The sequence below is a fragment of the Phymastichus coffea genome, unplaced genomic scaffold, assembly GCF_024137745.1.
Source record: "Phymastichus coffea isolate CEN01 unplaced genomic scaffold, Cenicafe_Pcof_1.1 PCOF00087, whole genome shotgun sequence".
In the NCBI taxonomy this organism is placed as follows: Eukaryota; Metazoa; Arthropoda; class Insecta; order Hymenoptera; family Eulophidae; genus Phymastichus; species Phymastichus coffea.
Window position 1 is genome coordinate 723309 of NW_026706898.1, and position 20034 is coordinate 743342.

The following is a 20034-nucleotide window of genomic DNA, read 5'->3' on the forward strand; positions in this document are numbered from 1 at the left end:
TACAATTGAATAATAACAAATGAATTGTTTCCTTTGCCTGGAAAAATATTTGCAAAATAATTTTAAAGCAAGGCAAGCTAGGATAAAAAAAAAACCGGAACATTGTTCAAGAGTTAATGATCTATGTGATCTAACTGTACAAAAATTGTGAACGTTTGAAATAAAATCTTAATTTAAATGACCCATTGAATCGAAACTCGTTCGATTTCAATATTCAATGATAGGAAATTGACAGAGAAGGAACGTGTATGCAAGGTCAGTAAAACGTATATTTCGAATGCATACAAACATAATTTTATTCAATTAACATGTATAAATAAAAAAAAACACTGAAAAACGAAAATACAATTAGAAAAGAAACGGCGGCAACGAAGGCAAAATAAAGAGTAAATTTTACTTAATTGATCACGCGCACGTACTCGCACATTTAAGAGCTAAGAGGACTCCGCGAATGAGAAAAAATCGACTCGCCTCTGGGCCGAGAAGCTACGCAATGACCACGTTCTAATATACTAATTACTCATGCGGCTCGCATGAATAATTGATTTGAGCTGGCGTCCGCCTTACCCGGTGTCATTGGGTCGAGTATTATTTCTCTAGACGTGGTTATGTCTGTAAACGAGTGGCACTACGCACCCGAGATATGGACGAAGAGTATTATATCTGACGTGATGATTATTTTACGGCGCGACCAGACGCGCCGACAATTTCGTATTCATTATGCTCATCGCGGGTAAACGGCTCAAAGGTTATTTGCTCGGATCATTCATTCAACTCTCTCTCTCTCTCTCTCTCTCCCTCAGGCAAACTTTGACGATTCAGCGAGAATTCACAAATGTTTCTTTTCATATTTCTTGATGAGATTGCTAATGACCAATGCCCACTTGTCGGGCTCGTTTTCTGTGTAGTACGTCACGATTCGCTCGAACATGTACTTCTGCCTGTCTGTGCATTTTCTGCATTTTGTGACTAGAGCTTCGGGTATCTTGTCTGCAAAACAAACGAAAGCAATTCATCAGCTGTCGTAAGGCAATTTTTCCTCGCGTTATGCTGTCAGTCGTATCGTGCATAGCAAGCTACCTCGCCAACCGATTGATTCAAACAATCTTTGTTAAAATCGCGAAGTGTTGTTGTAATTTTGAATTTGATCGCGCAGAATTTCAAATTTTCTTGCATCCGCGTTGAGGGAAAAAAATTCAAGCTTTCTTAATTAGAAACGATAAATTGTTGCCAGTTCTACAACGAATAATTTAATTTACGTAACAATGTTATAATGAACTGCGTAATGAATTGCTGAAAGAATTGATTTGTAAAGATATGTATAGTCATAGGTGTTATCCGAGAAATCAGTTTATCAATACAGTTGTTGGCTTCTGTTCCCGGTGACTTTCACTCGAATAAATTGACAGCATCAGAAAGATAAAAATAACTGAGTCGATAAAAAGAAACCAATTGTAAAAGCTTACCTTTGAAGAACTTGGCATCAGGAGTAAGGCAAGGCGCAATGTCCTGGAAACACTCGTAATACTGATTCCTTAGCCGATCGTTCTTGAGGATGCTGTCGACATCGACGAAATCATATTTATTCGAGTAGATCTCTTCGTCGGCGTGAGTGATGGTCACGAGGGCACAAAGCGCCAAGAGCAATAAAACTTTGACAACCATAGCTGTATGTGGTCAGTTGGTCCAGACGATCGGTCGAAGCGCGTTCGCGATTGCAACCGTAATGAATCTGCGATTGTAAGATCCAGCCGCTTTATATATACATCGCCTGAACCAACGAGCCGCCTGACGTCAGCATTTTCGTACCTTTTTTTCTCTTTCTTTTCCACGCAAATGGCGGAAGAAGTAACAAGTGCGCCTATTGCCATTGGCGCGAAGGATGAGACCGGGGGTCACAGTCACCGTTCAGGGTCATCGTGGTAGCTCGGACTTTAACATGCTTTATCGATCGTTACGCGGTTTCGCTTACTACCAGATACACTTGTCTCTCCTGGTATGTGGAATTCCAATGACTGGCCATGTCGCGTGCAACTGCTTCCTCACATGCGACTGACTTTTTCCGATACTTTTCGCGATGCTTCGATTTTTAGATAGCGATCGCTCAGTTTTCGCGACATTTTGCGTTTTCTTGTCAAATTTCTGCGATCGTGGATGGCTCATCATAAACGTCTCTATGACTTCCAAGGCAATCACTCGACCACGCGATCTTATGATCGATGAATCAATTATAATCGAACATTGATTGGTTGGTCTTACATAAGGTGTGTACTTCATCCAACATTCAACGCAAATACGTGAATTGCTGCAGCGTCGAGCATCACGCAGATTTCGAAATTATCTGAATAATTATAAAGTCATTACAGAGTAATTCGATTTTTAACCAAGAGGCTTTTACAGTATCAAATATTTTAGGTACAGAATGAATGTATTCGGAATACAGTGGTAGTAAACATATTTGACACTCTTATGTCACTTTATAGCAAAAATACTACAAACAAATTTGAATTATGCATCTACAATATTTTACGCAACTGTGGATTTTTTAGTTTAATGCGTATTATAGTGGGAATTTCCATATGTGAAACTGTCGAAACGACCAAGGAAAGACAACTTTTAAAATAATTAATTCAAAACCATTTATTATTGTTACTAGATTTCATCTGGATGTTTTTTCCAGCAAAAATTTCTTCAATAGTCTACTAAAATAACTTTAATAGTATTTTGTGTTATATAATCATGTTATGCAGAGATCAAAGTTTCAAGTAACTTATCTTCTAGCATCTATCTTCTTCGAACATTATGGCTTTCTTTAAATATTATTTCAGTCACGACTCTTTCAATCAATCATATCAATCAACTACCGTTAATTAAATAAGATATACTTGAACGGTTCTAGCATCGATTAAAGTAGAATAAGATTTAATGATTCTATTATTTTAAATAAAAACTTATAATTTTAGTCAATAAAAATTTCGGTTAGCAAGAAATTTCGGACAACGTAAAATTAGCAACCATCGCACATAGTTCTTTATACAGGTAGGTATTCAACCGATGTAAATGTAAATGTAGCTAGATTCACCGACATTTTCTCTATAACAGTAGCCTTTGTGAAAAAGGAGCGATACTTCTTTGTTCTTCCTACGCTTTCAAATTGTACAAAGATTAGTAAACTTAACCACTAGTGAAGTTCCAACTTGTTGAACTATATTAATATTTATCTAACTCGTGTCGCAGACTAAGTTCTTTGAAAATATTTATACAATCGTTAAGCTCTGGCTTGAAAGTAAACAGTCGAATTTTCCGGAAATTTTCAGTTCGTCAATTATATATTTTAAACAAAATTGAAAGATTTGTTGCTACTCAAACGAAAAATTGTACCATAAAATGTCCTATTGATTATTTTCTCGGTAAAAGAATTTGTTGTAATTAACATGAATGAGCTGATTTTCCAGACGTGAATCACGACATGTTGACGAACGAAAGAGGCTACAGATCTCGCTGCGTGTTCGCTGCTGCTTAATCGACGTCACGGTGTCCGGAAAATTCTCCATCCAAAAAAAGCTGGTCAAAAAACAGTCCGACCACGCACAACATCCGCAATGAACAATAGCTAGTGCAAACACTCCACGGCCGCAAGTAGTCACTCGCGCCCCTAAAATATATATTTAAGAGCCGTGACTTGCGCTGCGAGCGTGGATATTTGCAACGATTCGTCAAATTTCATGCACTTAGCTGGGTAAACCGTCGATTAGACGGCATCCGATACTGCGCGCAGTCTATATATCCATCCATCGGGAGCGCAGCAGCGTGCCAGAGCGTCTTCGCGAGCGGACGACCCCACAAGAGGAGAGTAAAGAAAGCGAGAGCCCGAGTCAGGGAGGTATACTACCTAGCATGAGTCCGAAACGATCGCTGATCGTGGCTGCTGCGGCCATCCTGCTGCACGTCGTCGGCGTTGCTGGAGCCGACAAGAAATACGATTCCAAATACGACGACCTCGACGTCGAGGCGATCCTCCATAACGATGCCGAACGCAACATTTACTATGCCTGTTTCATGGATACTGGACCCTGCCCTAATGAGGCTGCCATCTTTTTCAAGGGTGAGTATCTGTGATTCAGTCGTTGCTCTTGTGTCGATTTGCTAGACTATCGGTTTGCCTGCCATCTCCTTTGTCAGGTTAATTATGCACAGGAAAACCATTCAATAATTACGTTAATCGGTAGATGAAATTTGTGCACTAAGAGGTGAGGAAGGGGGGAGGGGGGAGGGTAATTTCGCGCAGAGGCTGACGCAACTGTTTGCAAACTAGTTTTGCTCGTGTTTCACACATTACTGTGCAAGACAATTTCAAAAATAGTCACTTGAAAGGGCACCTTGCCCATGGATACAATAAAATCAATAAATAAATGAAGGAGTAGCGATAAAAAAAATTTTTAAGCGAAATCGAAGGTTAAAATAGAAATAAACGATATAATAATCATATTCACAGGTCATGCGCCGGAGGCTGTAGTCACGTCTTGCAAATACTGCACCCAAAAACAATTGGAAATGTTTGAAAAGATAGTTAGTTGGTTCGTTGACAACAGTCCTCAAGAATGGAATGCTTTAATCGAAAAAACTATCAATGATGCCAGGAAACAAGGACTCAACTTTTAAGCGATGTGAAGAAAAATAATGTAAACTACGCCTTAATTTTAAGATCAATACTTAGCGACGCATGCCTCATTTTGTAAATTTCTGTCGGTTTACCACCAGTATTATTATTTATACACGCTTATATATTATCAATAATAAATAACAAATAAGGGAACTGAATTATCTCTGTTTATAAAATTTTATATTTTCATAAAACCCTTTCAGTTCTAGGAAATTTAAAAGTTACAATTATCAAATTGAAAAATATCTTTTATATTACTTTCTTATTGAAACTTATGAGAACACTCAACATGGTAATCTGCAATCTTCACTAATTTTTATTCAATATTTGCCATCCCTATGTAATGAAAATGATTACTTCAGGAAATTATACCATCATTCAGTTTAATTGCCCCTTCTCAAATTACGTAAGTGTCTTCGTACGTGTTTTCTGACTTCTACATTTTCTTAGAATTAGTAGATAGCACTATCTTTATTTAACTTTTTTATACACAATATAAATATATTCAACAAATATTTTTGCAAATTTGTGTCTTTAATGTAATTAAAAAAAAGTAATATTCTATATGAATTCTAATTTGTCGAGTACATTTGATTAAATTGCATTTCCAGAGAAAACTACTGCTTAGTAAAATAAAAAATTTGACTGAATATTGTTAAATTACTCACTTCTCAAACTAAAGTTATTTGCAATGCAGAAGATTGTAGGTTTCCTAGTCTGATAAACATTTGTAATGTTAGTACAGTTGAATATTTCTACATTTATGAGATATCGAATCTAATCACAACGATGAAATTATAACTTGAGAAAATCTATATTGATGTGAGGTAAAAAAGTGAATTAGTTATCATTTAAAAATAAAATAATATTAAAAAATTTCCATTTACAAATCTGTCAAAATATATAGAAAAAATAGATGACTGAATATTCCTTTCTATTGGGAACTTTATGGTTAATGAAAGGATAATATCTTAGCCAAAGTAAAATAAACAAAATGTTCTAATAAAACAATGCTTATTATTTTATTTTATTTTATTTTTTGTTAGAAAACACAAGCCACTAGGAGTACTTAAACTACGAAGCCATTTTCCTCAAAAGAGCTTTCTTTTGGAAATCGCTCACGGCTTTTCGAATGATAGCTTCCCAGCCTTCACGATCATGTTCATCAAACCAAATTGCTATTTTATTGAAGGCCTCCTTTTGTTTATCGGTACATTTACGGCATTTTGTCACTATTGCCTCAGGGATACGTTCTAGAAGAGTAAAATTTATAAAAATGTAGGGTGCGTATCACGCAACTATTGATTTAGCCGTATTAATTTATAATTTTAGCATACATTTTTCTTTTTATATTATGAAAGTTGAGTAATAAATGTAAAGTAGATTTTACAACTTGATCGACATTGTCATAATCAAATAAAAGTTTATAAAAAAATTAAAGAAAAGTGGTAGAGTATGTGTTTGAAGAAAATATATAATAAATGTTAATGCTAATAATTCCATAACAAGTATGTATGAGAGCGAATCAAACCTTTGAAGAAAATAGCATCCGCGGTTACGCATGGTGCAGTATCCAGGAAGCACTTGTAATACTGATTTCGAAGTCGGTCGTTCTCAAGAATAGCGTCGACGTCGAGATGATCGTACTTGTCAGGGTAACGCTCTTCCTCCTCGGCGTACGAACTAACAGCCAGACATGCCACGAAAATTATCAAGTACTTTGATTTGGCCATGTTAACTGGAGCACCTTATTCTTGCAAAGCTACGACAAAGTTTACTAGTAGATCGATGCAAGATCGATACTATATATACTTAGCTGCCTTGTAAGTAATCTATCAACTGATGTTTCATAGCAGGAAAGAGGATGGAAGGAGGCAGCAATGACAAGGTGTTAAGTTTTTTTATTTTTTTGGTGCACGCGAGGCTAAGTGATACATAGACATGATGCTAAAAAAATTCTGTGTCCGTGCTCGAGATCAGACTGTTGTGATAGTATTACGTCGAGATACGGGTAGAGTAGCAATCAATTAATTTTCTATCGTTATAGGCTATAACGTATTTGAACTCAGCCAAACGAGACGAAAAAAGGATCATTTCTAAGCGTGAATCTTAAATTATGTGTTTGCTAATTCTCGAGTTTTTACGACTCACTGCATCCACGTTGCGACTAATCGATCAGGAACTGAATCCTAATTAGCCAGAAAATCGGCATTGATTTCAAAAAATACTATTTGATCTTGTCATTACATTGTCGATCAAAGGACAAATAAAATTATTTTTCGCAATGTCATATTATGAATTAATATAAAATCATTACTCATCAATTAACCATTGATATTTATTGTTATCCCATTTATATTACAAATAAATAGAAACATGTATAATATTTACAATAATGATTAATTTAAGAGTATTTGTCCATACTCTCTCTATTTAATTACATATTTTTCAGAGCATGTCTTGAGAAAGCAACGTTTATACGTGATTTAGAAAATAAATTATGAAAAATTGTTACATTTTACTTCCTTCTGGAAGAAGCCTTAAAACGGCGCTTGATTAAGAAAATTTTCTTTTTTGACCATATTTTTGCCTTTTGTTTGTTTTTATTCTATATATACATTGTGCATCTAATTATAAAAGTTATTGTTAAATTTCATCTTAATTGAATTAATAAGAAGCTTATAAATATTTTTCAAGTTTCCATATTTTTTAAGTAATTTTGTTTATCATAATTTTCAAGTTAATTTTGTTCAAATTTAGCGTTCACCCTTGAAATATGAGTTTGGTTTTGTATTTTCCTTACTTTGGAAGTTGCGGTATAATTTTAGTACATTACGATACAAGTGCGGGAAAGTAGATTCTAGTCTCGTGTAGCGTTTACGCCCGAGCGAAGCGAGTATTTTTTGATACGACGTGTGGAAAGTGCGATTTTCAACGTACGTTTTTTGCCGAGCATGCGAGAAAAACGCACTTTCCGCACGGAGATAAATACAAATTTATTTATTATTCAAAAAACAACCCGAAAATATCATTTTGTTTTCTATATAAAGTATTTTGTTTCGTACGTACGTATTTTCTGTGTATAATTATTTGAATAATGTAAGTAGATATTTTAGCTACCTAACTATGGATTGTATAAATTACGGAATTCCCTATATCACAAAGTTATTTCGTAATTGAACTCTAATAGCGAATTATTCTATTTACTAAAAATTAAAATTAAATTTTTTGAAATAATTATGTTGCGCTCAAACTGAAAGTGGAAGAATTTGCCAACATGCTGTTTGCCGTTGAATCAGGTAGCATTTAGCCAATGTAGCTAGCCAAATTTTTTAGTACTGTTCATGCTTTTTTTATAAAACCTTTTTGTGTATAAGTAAGTCTTTGACGCAATATACGTGTTTTATTATTTCTATTTGCCAATTATTATTCCAGTCATCAAGTTTCTGGTGAATCACGACTTGATTAATTGAGAAATATAACGAATGCCTTTCCAAATATCAGAGTCGATCAGAAAAAAAACTGCGAAGAAGGTACAAGATTAATTTTTATTCCTTATTGCGTTGTCAGGAGCATCATAATAACCCAATTATCAAAAATTACAACATCTACTATAAACGTTAAAAGTCAGCCATTTACTATATCACTATTATTATTACGTTATTGATTTGATTTTTATTCATAAACATGGAAACTAGATCATCAAAGTTTTATAATGACTTAAAATCTTATATTTATTTTATAATAGGAAACTCCATTAAAAACTGACATCATTAAAATGTTGTTATTATATGTGGCAGGAATATTGAAACTTTTCAGCCAACATTACTCATTTGACGAAAATAAGACTTCCTAGCATACACATATATTTTTCAATATATTTTAATTACACATACACACGCGCGCACAATAAGTCTCAATAAAAATATCTCTTTACTGTACATGTACGGAACTATAGTATATTATATATCATTTAAATTAATCAACTTCAGATCTACCATAAAATATTTGCTTTTATATATTTTGAAGAAGAACGAAGATGCTCATAGAAGAACAATTCATACTCACTGCATGCAAGGTTGTCATGTACGCCGATTACCAAAGTCCTGAGTATAATAGCACAATAACACAATTTTAATGGTTAATGAAAGTAAATCACTGTCTACATAATATTTTTCTAAATAATTCAAATGTCTGGGTGAGTAATATAAAATTAAATGAGGATATAAGGCAAAATAATTAGAAAAAAATTCAATTGCAGTAAACGTGACTATGTCACCTATCAATTTATCAAGGAGAAGTATAACATTTTTTATGCAGTTTCTTAATCCTAAAAAAATAATCTTAAAAAAAAACGTCAGATGTAGGAACCAATGCAAACTACTGTGAATACTTTATCGTTGGCCTTGAGTTTATGAGCCTATAAGGAGATGACAGGTGACCTATAAATAATAAAAAAATGAAAATTTCATTATTTTGTTTATATATGCGTATTTTAATCAAGTAATTTTTCACCGCTGAGTATAGTGTTAATTTTAATTGTTTGTATTCAATTACAGTATATTTTGCGCATACTTCATTTCTGTAATATTACTTTATATATTATACTGCAGAATTAGAGTACACATATATTCAAAGTATAGTTATTATTATTCTGAAAATTATTTTCTAGTACTATCGTATATTAATATTAAAATTTACAAATTTTTTTATGTATTTGATAATACTGCGTCAATCATGCAGTCATTTTTCTCAAAGTCAAGTTTATATAACATATCCTTCTTACTCACCACTGGCAAAAAGAAATCAAAGTTGACATTATTCTAGAATTTGAACATAATTTAAAGCAAAAAAATTATTAATTACATATGTACGAAACACCTGTTACATTTAAGTAGAAAAAGATGCGAACTCTCTTTTTTCATAAGTTGATCAAAATAAGAACACATCTTTACGTATTTATTACGAGTTTTTATAAAAATATATTTCAAAATGAGTTGACGATAATCAATACTTTAATTAAATAACCGCAATAGATCATCGTCTAATAGTTCGACTTTTCGAATTTTAGCTATTATCATTATTATTATTATAAAAATAAATTAATGCTTAATTTAAAACAAATTGACACAATGAAAAAGAAAAATAGCATTTCCATAACTGGAAGAAAAAAAAAATTTTTTTACACTATCGCACATTAAGCGTTACATTTAAAGTGAATTTAAAGAGACACACGTCCTTATGCCAATCCAACCTTCATCGATATTTGAACTTTCAAAGACTTGCATGTACCAAAATATTCGTGACTTTTCTTAATGAAGGTCAGTCGGTCACTATCTCTAAAAGATGTAAAATTTTACCTTGCGAACCTAATCCCGCAGAAACTGGTTAATCACTACTAATCGTATTATGCAATTTACATAATATGACAAATGAATAAACCTTGATTTAATTTTTATACATTATTATTAATATTTGGTTGAAGGCAACTATCTAGTAATTATTGGAAAAAGTTAATATTATTCAGTATATATAAAACAAAAATTATATTATTTGAATATTAATAAATAGCAATTGTTCAATTGCATAGAAAATTAAAATATTAGCATTTATTTCATTATAAATATAAATCTTATGCTTGACCGAAAAATATTTATTTCAGAGTATTTTGCATAAGTGTAGTTTCTTTTTATTTTAAATATATCAGTATTTATATGGAAATATTCACAAAATACGATGGATTTACACAGTAACGTAAAAAAAATGTTTACCGTAAGATATTTCGGTGATTCGGATTCCACCTTAAACTATAAGTCCAATCATGATGCATGTAAATAAATCGTCCTCCCGCACCAAAGAGGCAGATTTAATCACTCATGACTATAGGGAATCAAGACTAGTGCGTACAGATACCTATAGTGTACCTCTGCAGCGTTCCACATAAAAATAGTTTTTAAAGTAACAACAACAACAACAACAATAATAATAAAGATGCTGTCTATTGATTATAGTTGAAAATTGAAGGTTTCCAATAAAACAAGTATCTAAAAATTAAAATTTTAAAAAGAACTTGCAACAATTGTTAAGATTTAACAATTGTTAATTGTGAAATTAAAGTTAAGTGTTTAGTCTGATAATCCAATAAAAATATAAAATAGGTGAACTCTTTATCATTCAAATAGAGAGCCATATATTGCATGTACTACAGAAGCAAACAATATTAATAATAATGCATTTCTAACATTTCTTTGGTTTTTATTTAAAAAAATTATTGTTTAATCTATACTTACTTAAAAGTTCTTAGAATATTTTAAAGTTCCGTATAATCAGCTTACGACATTTTCATGTATTTGGAATACAGACATTGCTTCTCTACGAGTAAGTCTCAAGAGGGCTGCATAGCATGTATTGATTAAACTACTATTATTGATGTACATTTACGCGTAAGTAAGCTATCTATTATGAACGTATGGCTATACAATAAGAGAAATACTGTGATGGAAGTTATTGTATGTTATAATAAACGAAACTGTATATTTTTCCCAACCCTTGTTTAAATATGAATTTCATTTGAATATTAAATGCATCATGAATGCGCGTCTCATTTCAACTCATCATATAAGCAGCTTGAACTTTTACGCTTAAGTTGAAGGTAACAATACTTGATAAATACAATAAATAAAAAAATATTATCATTTCATATATAAAAGTTATTATTATCAAACTTATTTTTCTTCAATAATATTTACTGTAACTAGATACCTTTTATATATATATTGTGTTCGCCGGTGTAGAAAGGTTAGCAATAATACAGGGGCATATTATTTAAAAATCTTATTTTATAATCTACGAAAATCATATTCATTGTAGACATAAACTATTTTGTTGACAAATATTAAAACAACGATTCTTTCGAGGAGTAACATTTTTTTAATGTTACTTATATCTTGCGAACATATGTCTAGCCAAGTAAGATAACAAAGTGTGTTGTATGTTTATATGTATGATGCAGAAAATTTAAGAGTACTAGGTTAATTTTATTACGTGCTAATATGTATATCTAAAGATAAAATAGTTCTTTCATATATTTTCTAGTGCTTTTATAACAAGAAAAAAGCTAAGATGCATAAATCTGGTATGCAATATTTACTTCTAAATATTAACTGGACAATGGTAATAATTATACTTATTCCACAAATAATGCCAATCGTAAGTCAACGAATAAATCAAAAATTTACTTTAAATTATTTTGCTGAAAAAAAAGTACAGCAAATTAGCATGTTTGCTTGTTGGAATAACGCAGGTAATGAAAATGAAGTAGAGAAATCTCTAGTAAAGGGTGTCTACTTACTTTATTGTGGTCTTTACAGATATTTTGAAATATACTAAACACATTATGAAAAATACTCAAATGTCCTATCATGCTATTGAAGATATTTTCAATATTAGAAGCTTTTTAAAATCTGATTATTATAAAATTGGCGTGGTTCTTGATTTTGATTGTCCAGGAAGTCAAGATATTTTAAAGCAGGTGTTATTGTATAGTACATTATGACACTAATGCGAAAAATAATTTTACCCTCGTGTAGACGCCTGCCCTCATAAAAAGCGAGAGTGAAGAGAGCACACGAGAATGAAATCACTTTTTCGCCTATGTATCGAACTTTATTTTTTGATATGACGTGTGAGGGACAAGATTTTAAACATGCTCGATTGCTCGAGCACAGGTAAAGTCCAGTCCCTACGCACGAATTGTCGGTAATGATTTTTATTGTTATTTTTCAAACACCTATAATTTGATTTTCTTGTGTAACATATTTGTAGAACAAATATTAACGGTGATAAGAAGAAAAACTAATAAATTTCTGTTAAAGTTTTCAGCTGCTAATTTACTATTCAATGAATCATATGTATGGCTTACTGTTACGACATTACCTGAAGTGCCAACGATAATTCTACGCGAACTTCCGCTTAGAGTTGATTCGGAATTTGTAGTAGCTTTGGCTTATAAAGATACATATGTCCTTTACGATGTTTACAATTACTCTTATCGTCACGGCGGTAAACTTAACATCACTAAAATGGGATTTTGGAAAGAAGAGAGTGGATTAAAAAATTACTTAACCCAATATAAATTCAAGAGACGTCAAAATTTACATGGAATAACGTTGAATTTTTCTACGATTGTACGTCTTGTTAATATGTTTACAAATTTATTTCAAACATAATCGATTTTATTTCTTTCAGCTCACGAATAAACCAGAACCCGATTTGGAGACATACCTTGCAATTCCGAAAGATCGTCACCTAGATTCAGTGACACGTTATCATTATGGTTTAGTACTGCATCTTCGTGACATATATAATTTCTCGTAAATTGCAACTCGTTATAATACACTAAAACAAATAAATACATATTTCAAAACTAATATATGTTGATTAGAATAAACTTAAAATTAGATACCTCTTGGGGTTATCGAAATACTAATGGAACTTTCAATGGAATCATCGGTGACATGATTAAGGGCACTATTGATGCTAGTGCTTGCTATTTTCAGCAAAGAGAGGAAAGAATAGGTTTGGTCGAATATACCGTTCCTACATACGGTTTGAAGTAAGTTTGTATATAAAATGAGTTGTATTATTTGTTAACACAATTTTCTTCCTTTAATTAATAGGCCTCATATGTTTTTTCGACATCCTAAAAAAAATACTTTAAGAAACCAATTTTTGAAGCCGTTAGAAAAAAATGTCTGGATGTTATCGTTGAATATTAGTATTGTGACGGCTAGCCATAACTTAGTTTTTTTTATATTTAATTATTAAATATGACGAACGGAGTGGGAACCTTCCTGATTTCCCACGATGAAAACGCATTCGAAATATAAACTTTGATAGTGGCCCGAGCCTGCGTACTCAAGCTTACAATCAACGCTCTATCCTGCTTTGTCCCACACGTATGTGTTGACAGGGGCCTACGATCATCGCGTATACATCGTGAAGTGTTATCACGCCGATAATGGAAGGGGACCATAAAAATGCAATCTATCTTTTTTTTTCCCACCGATTTTTAAGAAAATATCCGTAATATTAAATAGATTTTCATCAATTTTGTAAGCCATTATAATGCGCACCTTTTTGTCACCGAATAACCAATAAATAGAACAATAATGTATTTTATAATAAATCGTAAAAGGTTTGAATTTTTCTGAATGTTCATAATAGTCACTATGTATCGTCATAATTAATTAAGTTTAGTACAATTATGTATAAGTAATTATAAGCTATAGCGTTACTCTTGCTCTTAAAAGTGGCACTCCGAGAGCCATCTCTGGAGAAAAGGGCCCAAGTTAAAAAGGGACCGCCCTTTCTCTCTCTGAAAATTCACGCCCACAGACCAATAAAGAAATTCTGGATATGATTAGAAAATTTCCGACCAATACAAAATTTAGCCGTTATCGCTTCATGGGCCTGAGGAAAGGGATTTCCACCCAACCACCCACGGCTTATAAAAAGCTCTGTACAAGGCTGGAGAGGAAGTTAAGTGAAGTTAAGCTCAGTTCAGTCAGTTAAGTTAGAGGAAGTCAAGTTCAGATAGAGTAAGTGCGGAGTGAGCACCAGGAAGTCCGTAATAAGAAGTTTTTACTAGTGAGCGAGTCCCGGAGCAAGCATCAAATCACCCAACTATATTCAGAACATATAGAGAGAGAAAGAGGCCAAAGAGCAGAGAGAGAACGCAACATTAATAATAACTAAATTGATAAAATAAAAGTAAGTAAAATCTTAAACCTGGCTATCCTTTTCTTTCTTTAAGTAATCCGCCTTTCTTTTGGAAATTCATTAAGCGTGAGTCTGGTGAATTTCCATTAAAGTCCCTTAAGAACACATTAAGCGTGAGTCTGGTGTGTTCGTAATAACATTTGGTTATTACATTCCCCGTTAGCATACAGTTTTCTCAACGCAACAATATTGCTCGTCCCGGCTTGTGTGTTACACGATAGCCAAATCAGAGCAACCCTGAGTTTACGCTTGCTCCAAGCGTACCTGAGAGTGACCCCGACGTCACAGTATATTCTTTTGGATTTTTTTAATAATTGTTGTAAAAGTTGATGATTATTATCAATCTCATAGAGATCAAATGTGGCTTGCGGATGCCTCATCAGACTCCACGATTACAATTGTCGCAGCAATATCGCAGCAAGGTAATCTATATATTTTTCGATTAATTATATCAGCGTCATTACAACATAAAACTAATATCAACTTTTGGTTTATAAATAAAATAGGATCAAGTATTGAACCAAATTTATTCTCAGGAAGAATAGCATTTCTCGTGCTTTTTGTGTGGTCGCTCATGATGTTTCAGTTTTATTCAGCCAGCATAGTGGGTTCATTATTAGCACCACCAAAAAGATTTATTAATACTCTTCTGGATCTAGCAGACAGCGATCTAGAAGTTGGGTTTGAAGATATTGCCTGGCAGCGCAATGCCTTTGCAGTTTGTATTGCGAGCCCACACTTAACATTATAAATTTAATAATTTTTTAATAAATTTTGTTCTTTTTCCATTTTATTATTGGTTTTTCATGTACTGTAAAAAGGGTTTGATTGTAACGAATTTTGTTAATTTTAGACAAAAGATGACCCGGAAACAGTATACTTCTACAAGAAAAAATTTTATAGTGTACAGAAAAGGAAACACTGGGATCATCAAAAAAACGGCATGCTGGAAGTGAGCAAAGGAGGCTATGCTTTTAGCAGTGAAACTGGATCAGCTTACCAAATAATCGAAGTAAGAAGGGAAAATTATATATATTGGATTAACTTTGAATTAACTTCCTTTAATCCCGTTTCGTACTCAGGATACTTTTACACAAGAACAAATATGCGATGTAGTCGAAGTACCATTAATCGAGCCACAGTATGTTAGTTTGATCATGAGTAAATATTCGCCATTTAAGGAAATGTTTATTTATGGGTAAATGTATTACACCTTCAAACAGTACAATAACTCATATTTTTAACTGAGTATCTAAAAATAGATTGCGTCAAATGGTACAACATGGACTGGTGGACCATCTAAAGAAAGTATGGACTCACCGGCGTCCACAGTGTCCTGAGAGTTTTCGCTCACAACCATTACCGATTGGATTGATGGAATTCAGTCCAGCATTATTTTTGATCGTATTAGGTTCAGTTGTAGCTACGATAATTCTAGCAGTTGAAAAGTTTCTTATGATCTCGTCACAAAGAAAAATCTTAAAAGCTGAAAAAGTTGACAGTCAGAGCAAGTCTACAACTTCATTAACTACATCACAACTTGAAGCTTAAAAACAATTTTAATAAGAAAATGAAAAATAGAATAATAGAATTATTTATTAGTAAATTGATTATAATAATACATTATCGTAAGTTAGATCTACAAAAATTAGCTTTAGAAAAGTATCCAAGCTGAAAAAACGTAGTAATTGATATTTATGTGCTAACTTTTTAAAAGTATCATGCAACATAATAAAAAACATTTCTTTAAAAAGGTTTCTATTCGTTTGTTACTTCGAAATTGGTATATTGAAAAATTCGTTCAATGCGAAGTTTGAACGATGATTGGGATACATTCGATATATTGGTTGCAATAAAGACAACTTTTACTCGTAGAAAATTTTCCATTCGATTAAATTTCTATCATACTTTCTTATTTTTTTTTATAGAAGACCATATACTTGATAAACTATAGCTATGACTTATATACGATATACAGGTCATCAATTGCTATACTTCTGTATCTTTATTGATAAAATATAATCAAGTATTAAATCAAATTTATTCTCTGAGTAAATAGTATATCTCGCATTTTTTGTGTGGTCGCTTATGATGTTTCAGTTTTATTTAACAAACATGGGGGGTTCATTGTCAGCTCCACCAAAAGGATTTATCAATACGATTTGGAATGAAGCAGACAGCGATCTAGAAGTAGACTACGAAGACATAGAATATATGCACTTCCATTTGTCGGTTAGTAAATATTTTTATGATCAGCAAAAAATTCGAAGATAATGATTTCTTTTCATTTGAAGACAAAAGACGATTCAATATAATTATACTTCTACAAGAAGATATTTCATAATGTAAAGCAAACAAGAAAATACTGGTATGATCTCAAAAGTGGAATATGGAAGTACGTGAGGGAGGCTCTGGTTTTTGTGGTGAAACTGGATTAGTGTACCAAATAATCGAAGTACATACTTATTGTTAAATGTATCAATTTTACTTCTTCATTTTGATTTATTACGTCCAGGATGCTTTTATTTAAGAATATATAAGTGATGTAGTCGAAGTACTATTAAACTATCCTCAATACATTAGTTCGATAACGAGTAAAAATTGACCATTTAAAAAATGATTATTTATTGATAAATTTAATGCATATACAGTGCATAAATAAAATTTTATTTTTAAAACTAAACTAAAATTTTCAAATAGATTATGGTAAATGGTACATTATGAGTTGGTAGATGATCTAATAAAAGTATGAACCCATCGATTTCCACAGTGTTCTAAGAGTTTTCGCTCCCAATCAATATCGATTGAATTGATGGTATTCAATCCAGCAATGTTTTCAGATTTTAACCGGTTTGATTATATTGCAACTATAATTAAGGAAATTGAACATTTTCTAGTGATTTTGTTTCGGGGAAAAAGAAAAAAGCCATGGTCTTTAACTATACTACAGGTCCAAGCTAAAAATGAACGTCATATCGGAAATATATAAAATACCAAAAGTTTTGATAGAAAAATATAGATAATATTAGACTGTCATAAATTAAATACAGATCCATAATAATGTATGTCAGAAGCACAAACTAAACAATTCAATTTGATCGTCATTCTTCGATAAACATTAATAGTTTTTTGTTTTATTTATAGACAGCTCTACCTTATTTCAGTACTAACTTTTAACTTGAATCTCTTTCTTTTTTCACTCTGATTTAATAAAAACAAAAGGACAAGAGAGAATAAAATTAGGGTTAAATATTAGTATAAAATATCTATTAGCACAATGAGTAATCTATTAATGGTCAAAATTTGTTATTAGAAAAAATAACAACAGCATATTTATTAAAAATAAAAAAAATACTATTCTCGATATTATTTACTAAAATAAGGACATAATACAATTTAATTAAAATACTTCTTGAAGATACTTTGCTACGTATTAAATATAGTAATCACGATGATGAGCATGCCCCTGAATAACTTTAAACCTCTTGGCACTGATGTACGGCGTCTACCTTTGAAGTACTCGGTCCGATTGCAGGAATTGCAATTTTTCAATTAAGTCTTTATTTGATCAACATATCAGGGATATCCAAAATTGCCCTCATCAAGACTAAAAGTAATTATTCACAAAAATTATTTTTTTATAAATCGCAACAATTTCATACTACGTCAATGAGTTAAAAGGCTTACTTCATGCGAAACAAAATGTTTAGTTGGTTACAATGATTTCATAAAATATTTCCATTTGTGTTTTTCCGCAAAATGTATATAATTTTTTCAAGTAACACGATTCAACAATAAAAAACAAATAAAAACGTTTTGACAGAATAGAAATTAGAGTTATTTTTAGCAATTTTCCAGCCATTGCACTCGTGTCTACTGTAGTTATGAGTGTGAGCTAGAGGAGTTTATATAATATATCTCTATATATAGTGCAAAGAGAGAAAGAGAGAGAGAGAAAGGGATATAAAATCGTATGGAAGTGTATTAAATATCCATTTATCCAATTACAGCTATGACGACATGATAAAGACTATTCTGTTTCTTAATCTCGAAGAAATGGACTTATTAAAAGAACTAATAGATTTGTTTATATTATTGAGAGATTATTTGATATCGTTAACAGCAAATTTATAAAATTGCTTAAGTTTGATAGTATTGGCCTGTCTATTCACATTATTTTATGTGTTCTAATTGTGTAACATGTCAGCAAATTCACGCTTTTTCTTTCATTTTTCAAAGTCTAAAATTGTAATACTATCAAAATAAATAAAATGATTGATGGTTATATTATGTTATGCTATAGCTTAGTGTACGTCATTTTTGCATATAAAGCTTATGATGGTATATGTTATTTTTTAGTTGTTTGCCTATTTGTCTGACATACGATTTTTTACAATTATTATAGTCAATTTTGTATATAACTCCCGTATTTTTTTTTTATCGGGCTTGTCTTTTCCCAATATAATGAAATTAGTAAATTTATATATAAGTCGCTGTATCATTCAGTAATTCTTCTTATAAAAGGAGATGGGTGTGAAAGTGAAGCTAGTTCATTCGTGGTCTGACTGACTATGTATTTATGTGGGTCACTGTTATGAATAAATCAGCACTAAATAATACACCGAGGTGTTTGACATCAATTTATATTCAATTAATTAAATTAACTGAACTTAATAAGACAATTTGTTTGCATTGAAAAGACAATAAGCATATATTGCCTGAACGGCTTAACCGTAAAATAATACAATAAAGTAATCTGAATGCACTACTATTACATTTATTGGTAGGACTTATACATTTATTGGATATTATTATTGTAAAGCTTAGCTTTGGACATACATCAACAATAATAAGAATTACAAATCGATATTTCATATCAAATACTGCAGTGAATTGATTTTGGCGCATTCGGTCCCGCTAATTTATTTAGAAAATTTTTTGAAATTTGTATGCTTAAAACGTAAAGCTCTAGCCGTTGTTCCTTTACTTCAACGCGAAGAAAAAAAACTCTTTACTTCCTCCCCCTTTTTTTGAAATTAATATCTCATTCGTATTTTGGACTTGATAGGAAATTGTGGTATGGAAAAGGTGTCAAATTAAAAGAACACTTAGGAGCCAAATGATGTATAATTTTGGCTCCAAGGAAGAAAGCCTGTTGCCAGGCAAAACTCCCTCGAACGGAAATTAAATGAAGGTTACAGAGAATGATGTGCGATGTTGTTGTGTGTATGCGTGTGTGTGTAAATTGTTGGTTGTCCGTTTATTTGAGTAGGCTGCGAAGCAGCGGTTGATGAATTTATTGTTTATTCGTATAAGCTGCGAAGCAGCGGTTTATCAATTGATTTTGTTGAATGGACTGCGAAGCAGCGGTTGAATGCGTTGAATATTATGAGTGCACGTCACGTCGGAAATCGAAAATAGAAATAATTGGAATGGGGGGAATGATGATAGAGAAATAGAATTGAAAAAAAGGATTAAATTGTAAGATGAAAGGATGCGTGTCGCGACCGCGCACACGGAGGACTCGCGAACAGAAATTCTTTATGCGATACTATTGAATGACTACTGTTTGAAATTTTTAATTCTCTCGC

The 20034-nt window shown here is 32.1% G+C and overlaps 3 protein-coding genes across 3 annotated transcripts; 2 read left to right on the forward strand and 1 right to left on the reverse strand.

The window, feature by feature from the left end:
• Positions 1 to 271: 271 nt before the first annotated feature.
• LOC131669181 (uncharacterized) lies at positions 272 to 6449 on the reverse strand. Its single transcript, XM_058943890.1, has 5 exons — positions 6195 to 6449; positions 5747 to 5916; positions 5332 to 5440; positions 1467 to 1667; positions 272 to 990 (listed from the first exon to the last, which is right to left on the reverse strand). The coding sequence occupies exons 1-5, from the start codon at positions 6394 to 6396 to the stop codon at positions 830 to 832; spliced, it is 843 nt and encodes a 280-aa protein (XP_058799873.1). The 5' UTR covers positions 6397 to 6449; the 3' UTR covers positions 272 to 829.
• Positions 3796 to 4836, forward strand: LOC131669159 (ejaculatory bulb-specific protein 3-like). Its single transcript, XM_058943853.1, has 2 exons — positions 3796 to 4105; positions 4496 to 4836. Exons 1-2 carry the CDS (start codon positions 3898 to 3900, stop codon positions 4660 to 4662), a joined length of 375 nt encoding a protein of 124 aa, XP_058799836.1. The 5' UTR covers positions 3796 to 3897; the 3' UTR covers positions 4663 to 4836.
• Positions 6450 to 11785: 5336 nt separating the features above from the next.
• On the forward strand, positions 11786 to 15994 carry LOC131669182 (ionotropic receptor 75a-like). Its single transcript, XM_058943891.1, has 11 exons — positions 11786 to 11966; positions 12034 to 12194; positions 12538 to 12849; positions 12911 to 13035; positions 13107 to 13277; positions 13342 to 13445; positions 14737 to 14865; positions 14950 to 15161; positions 15297 to 15455; positions 15526 to 15641; positions 15706 to 15994. The coding sequence occupies exons 1-11, from the start codon at positions 11786 to 11788 to the stop codon at positions 15992 to 15994; spliced, it is 1959 nt and encodes a 652-aa protein (XP_058799874.1).
• Positions 15995 to 20034: the final 4040 nt, after the last annotated feature.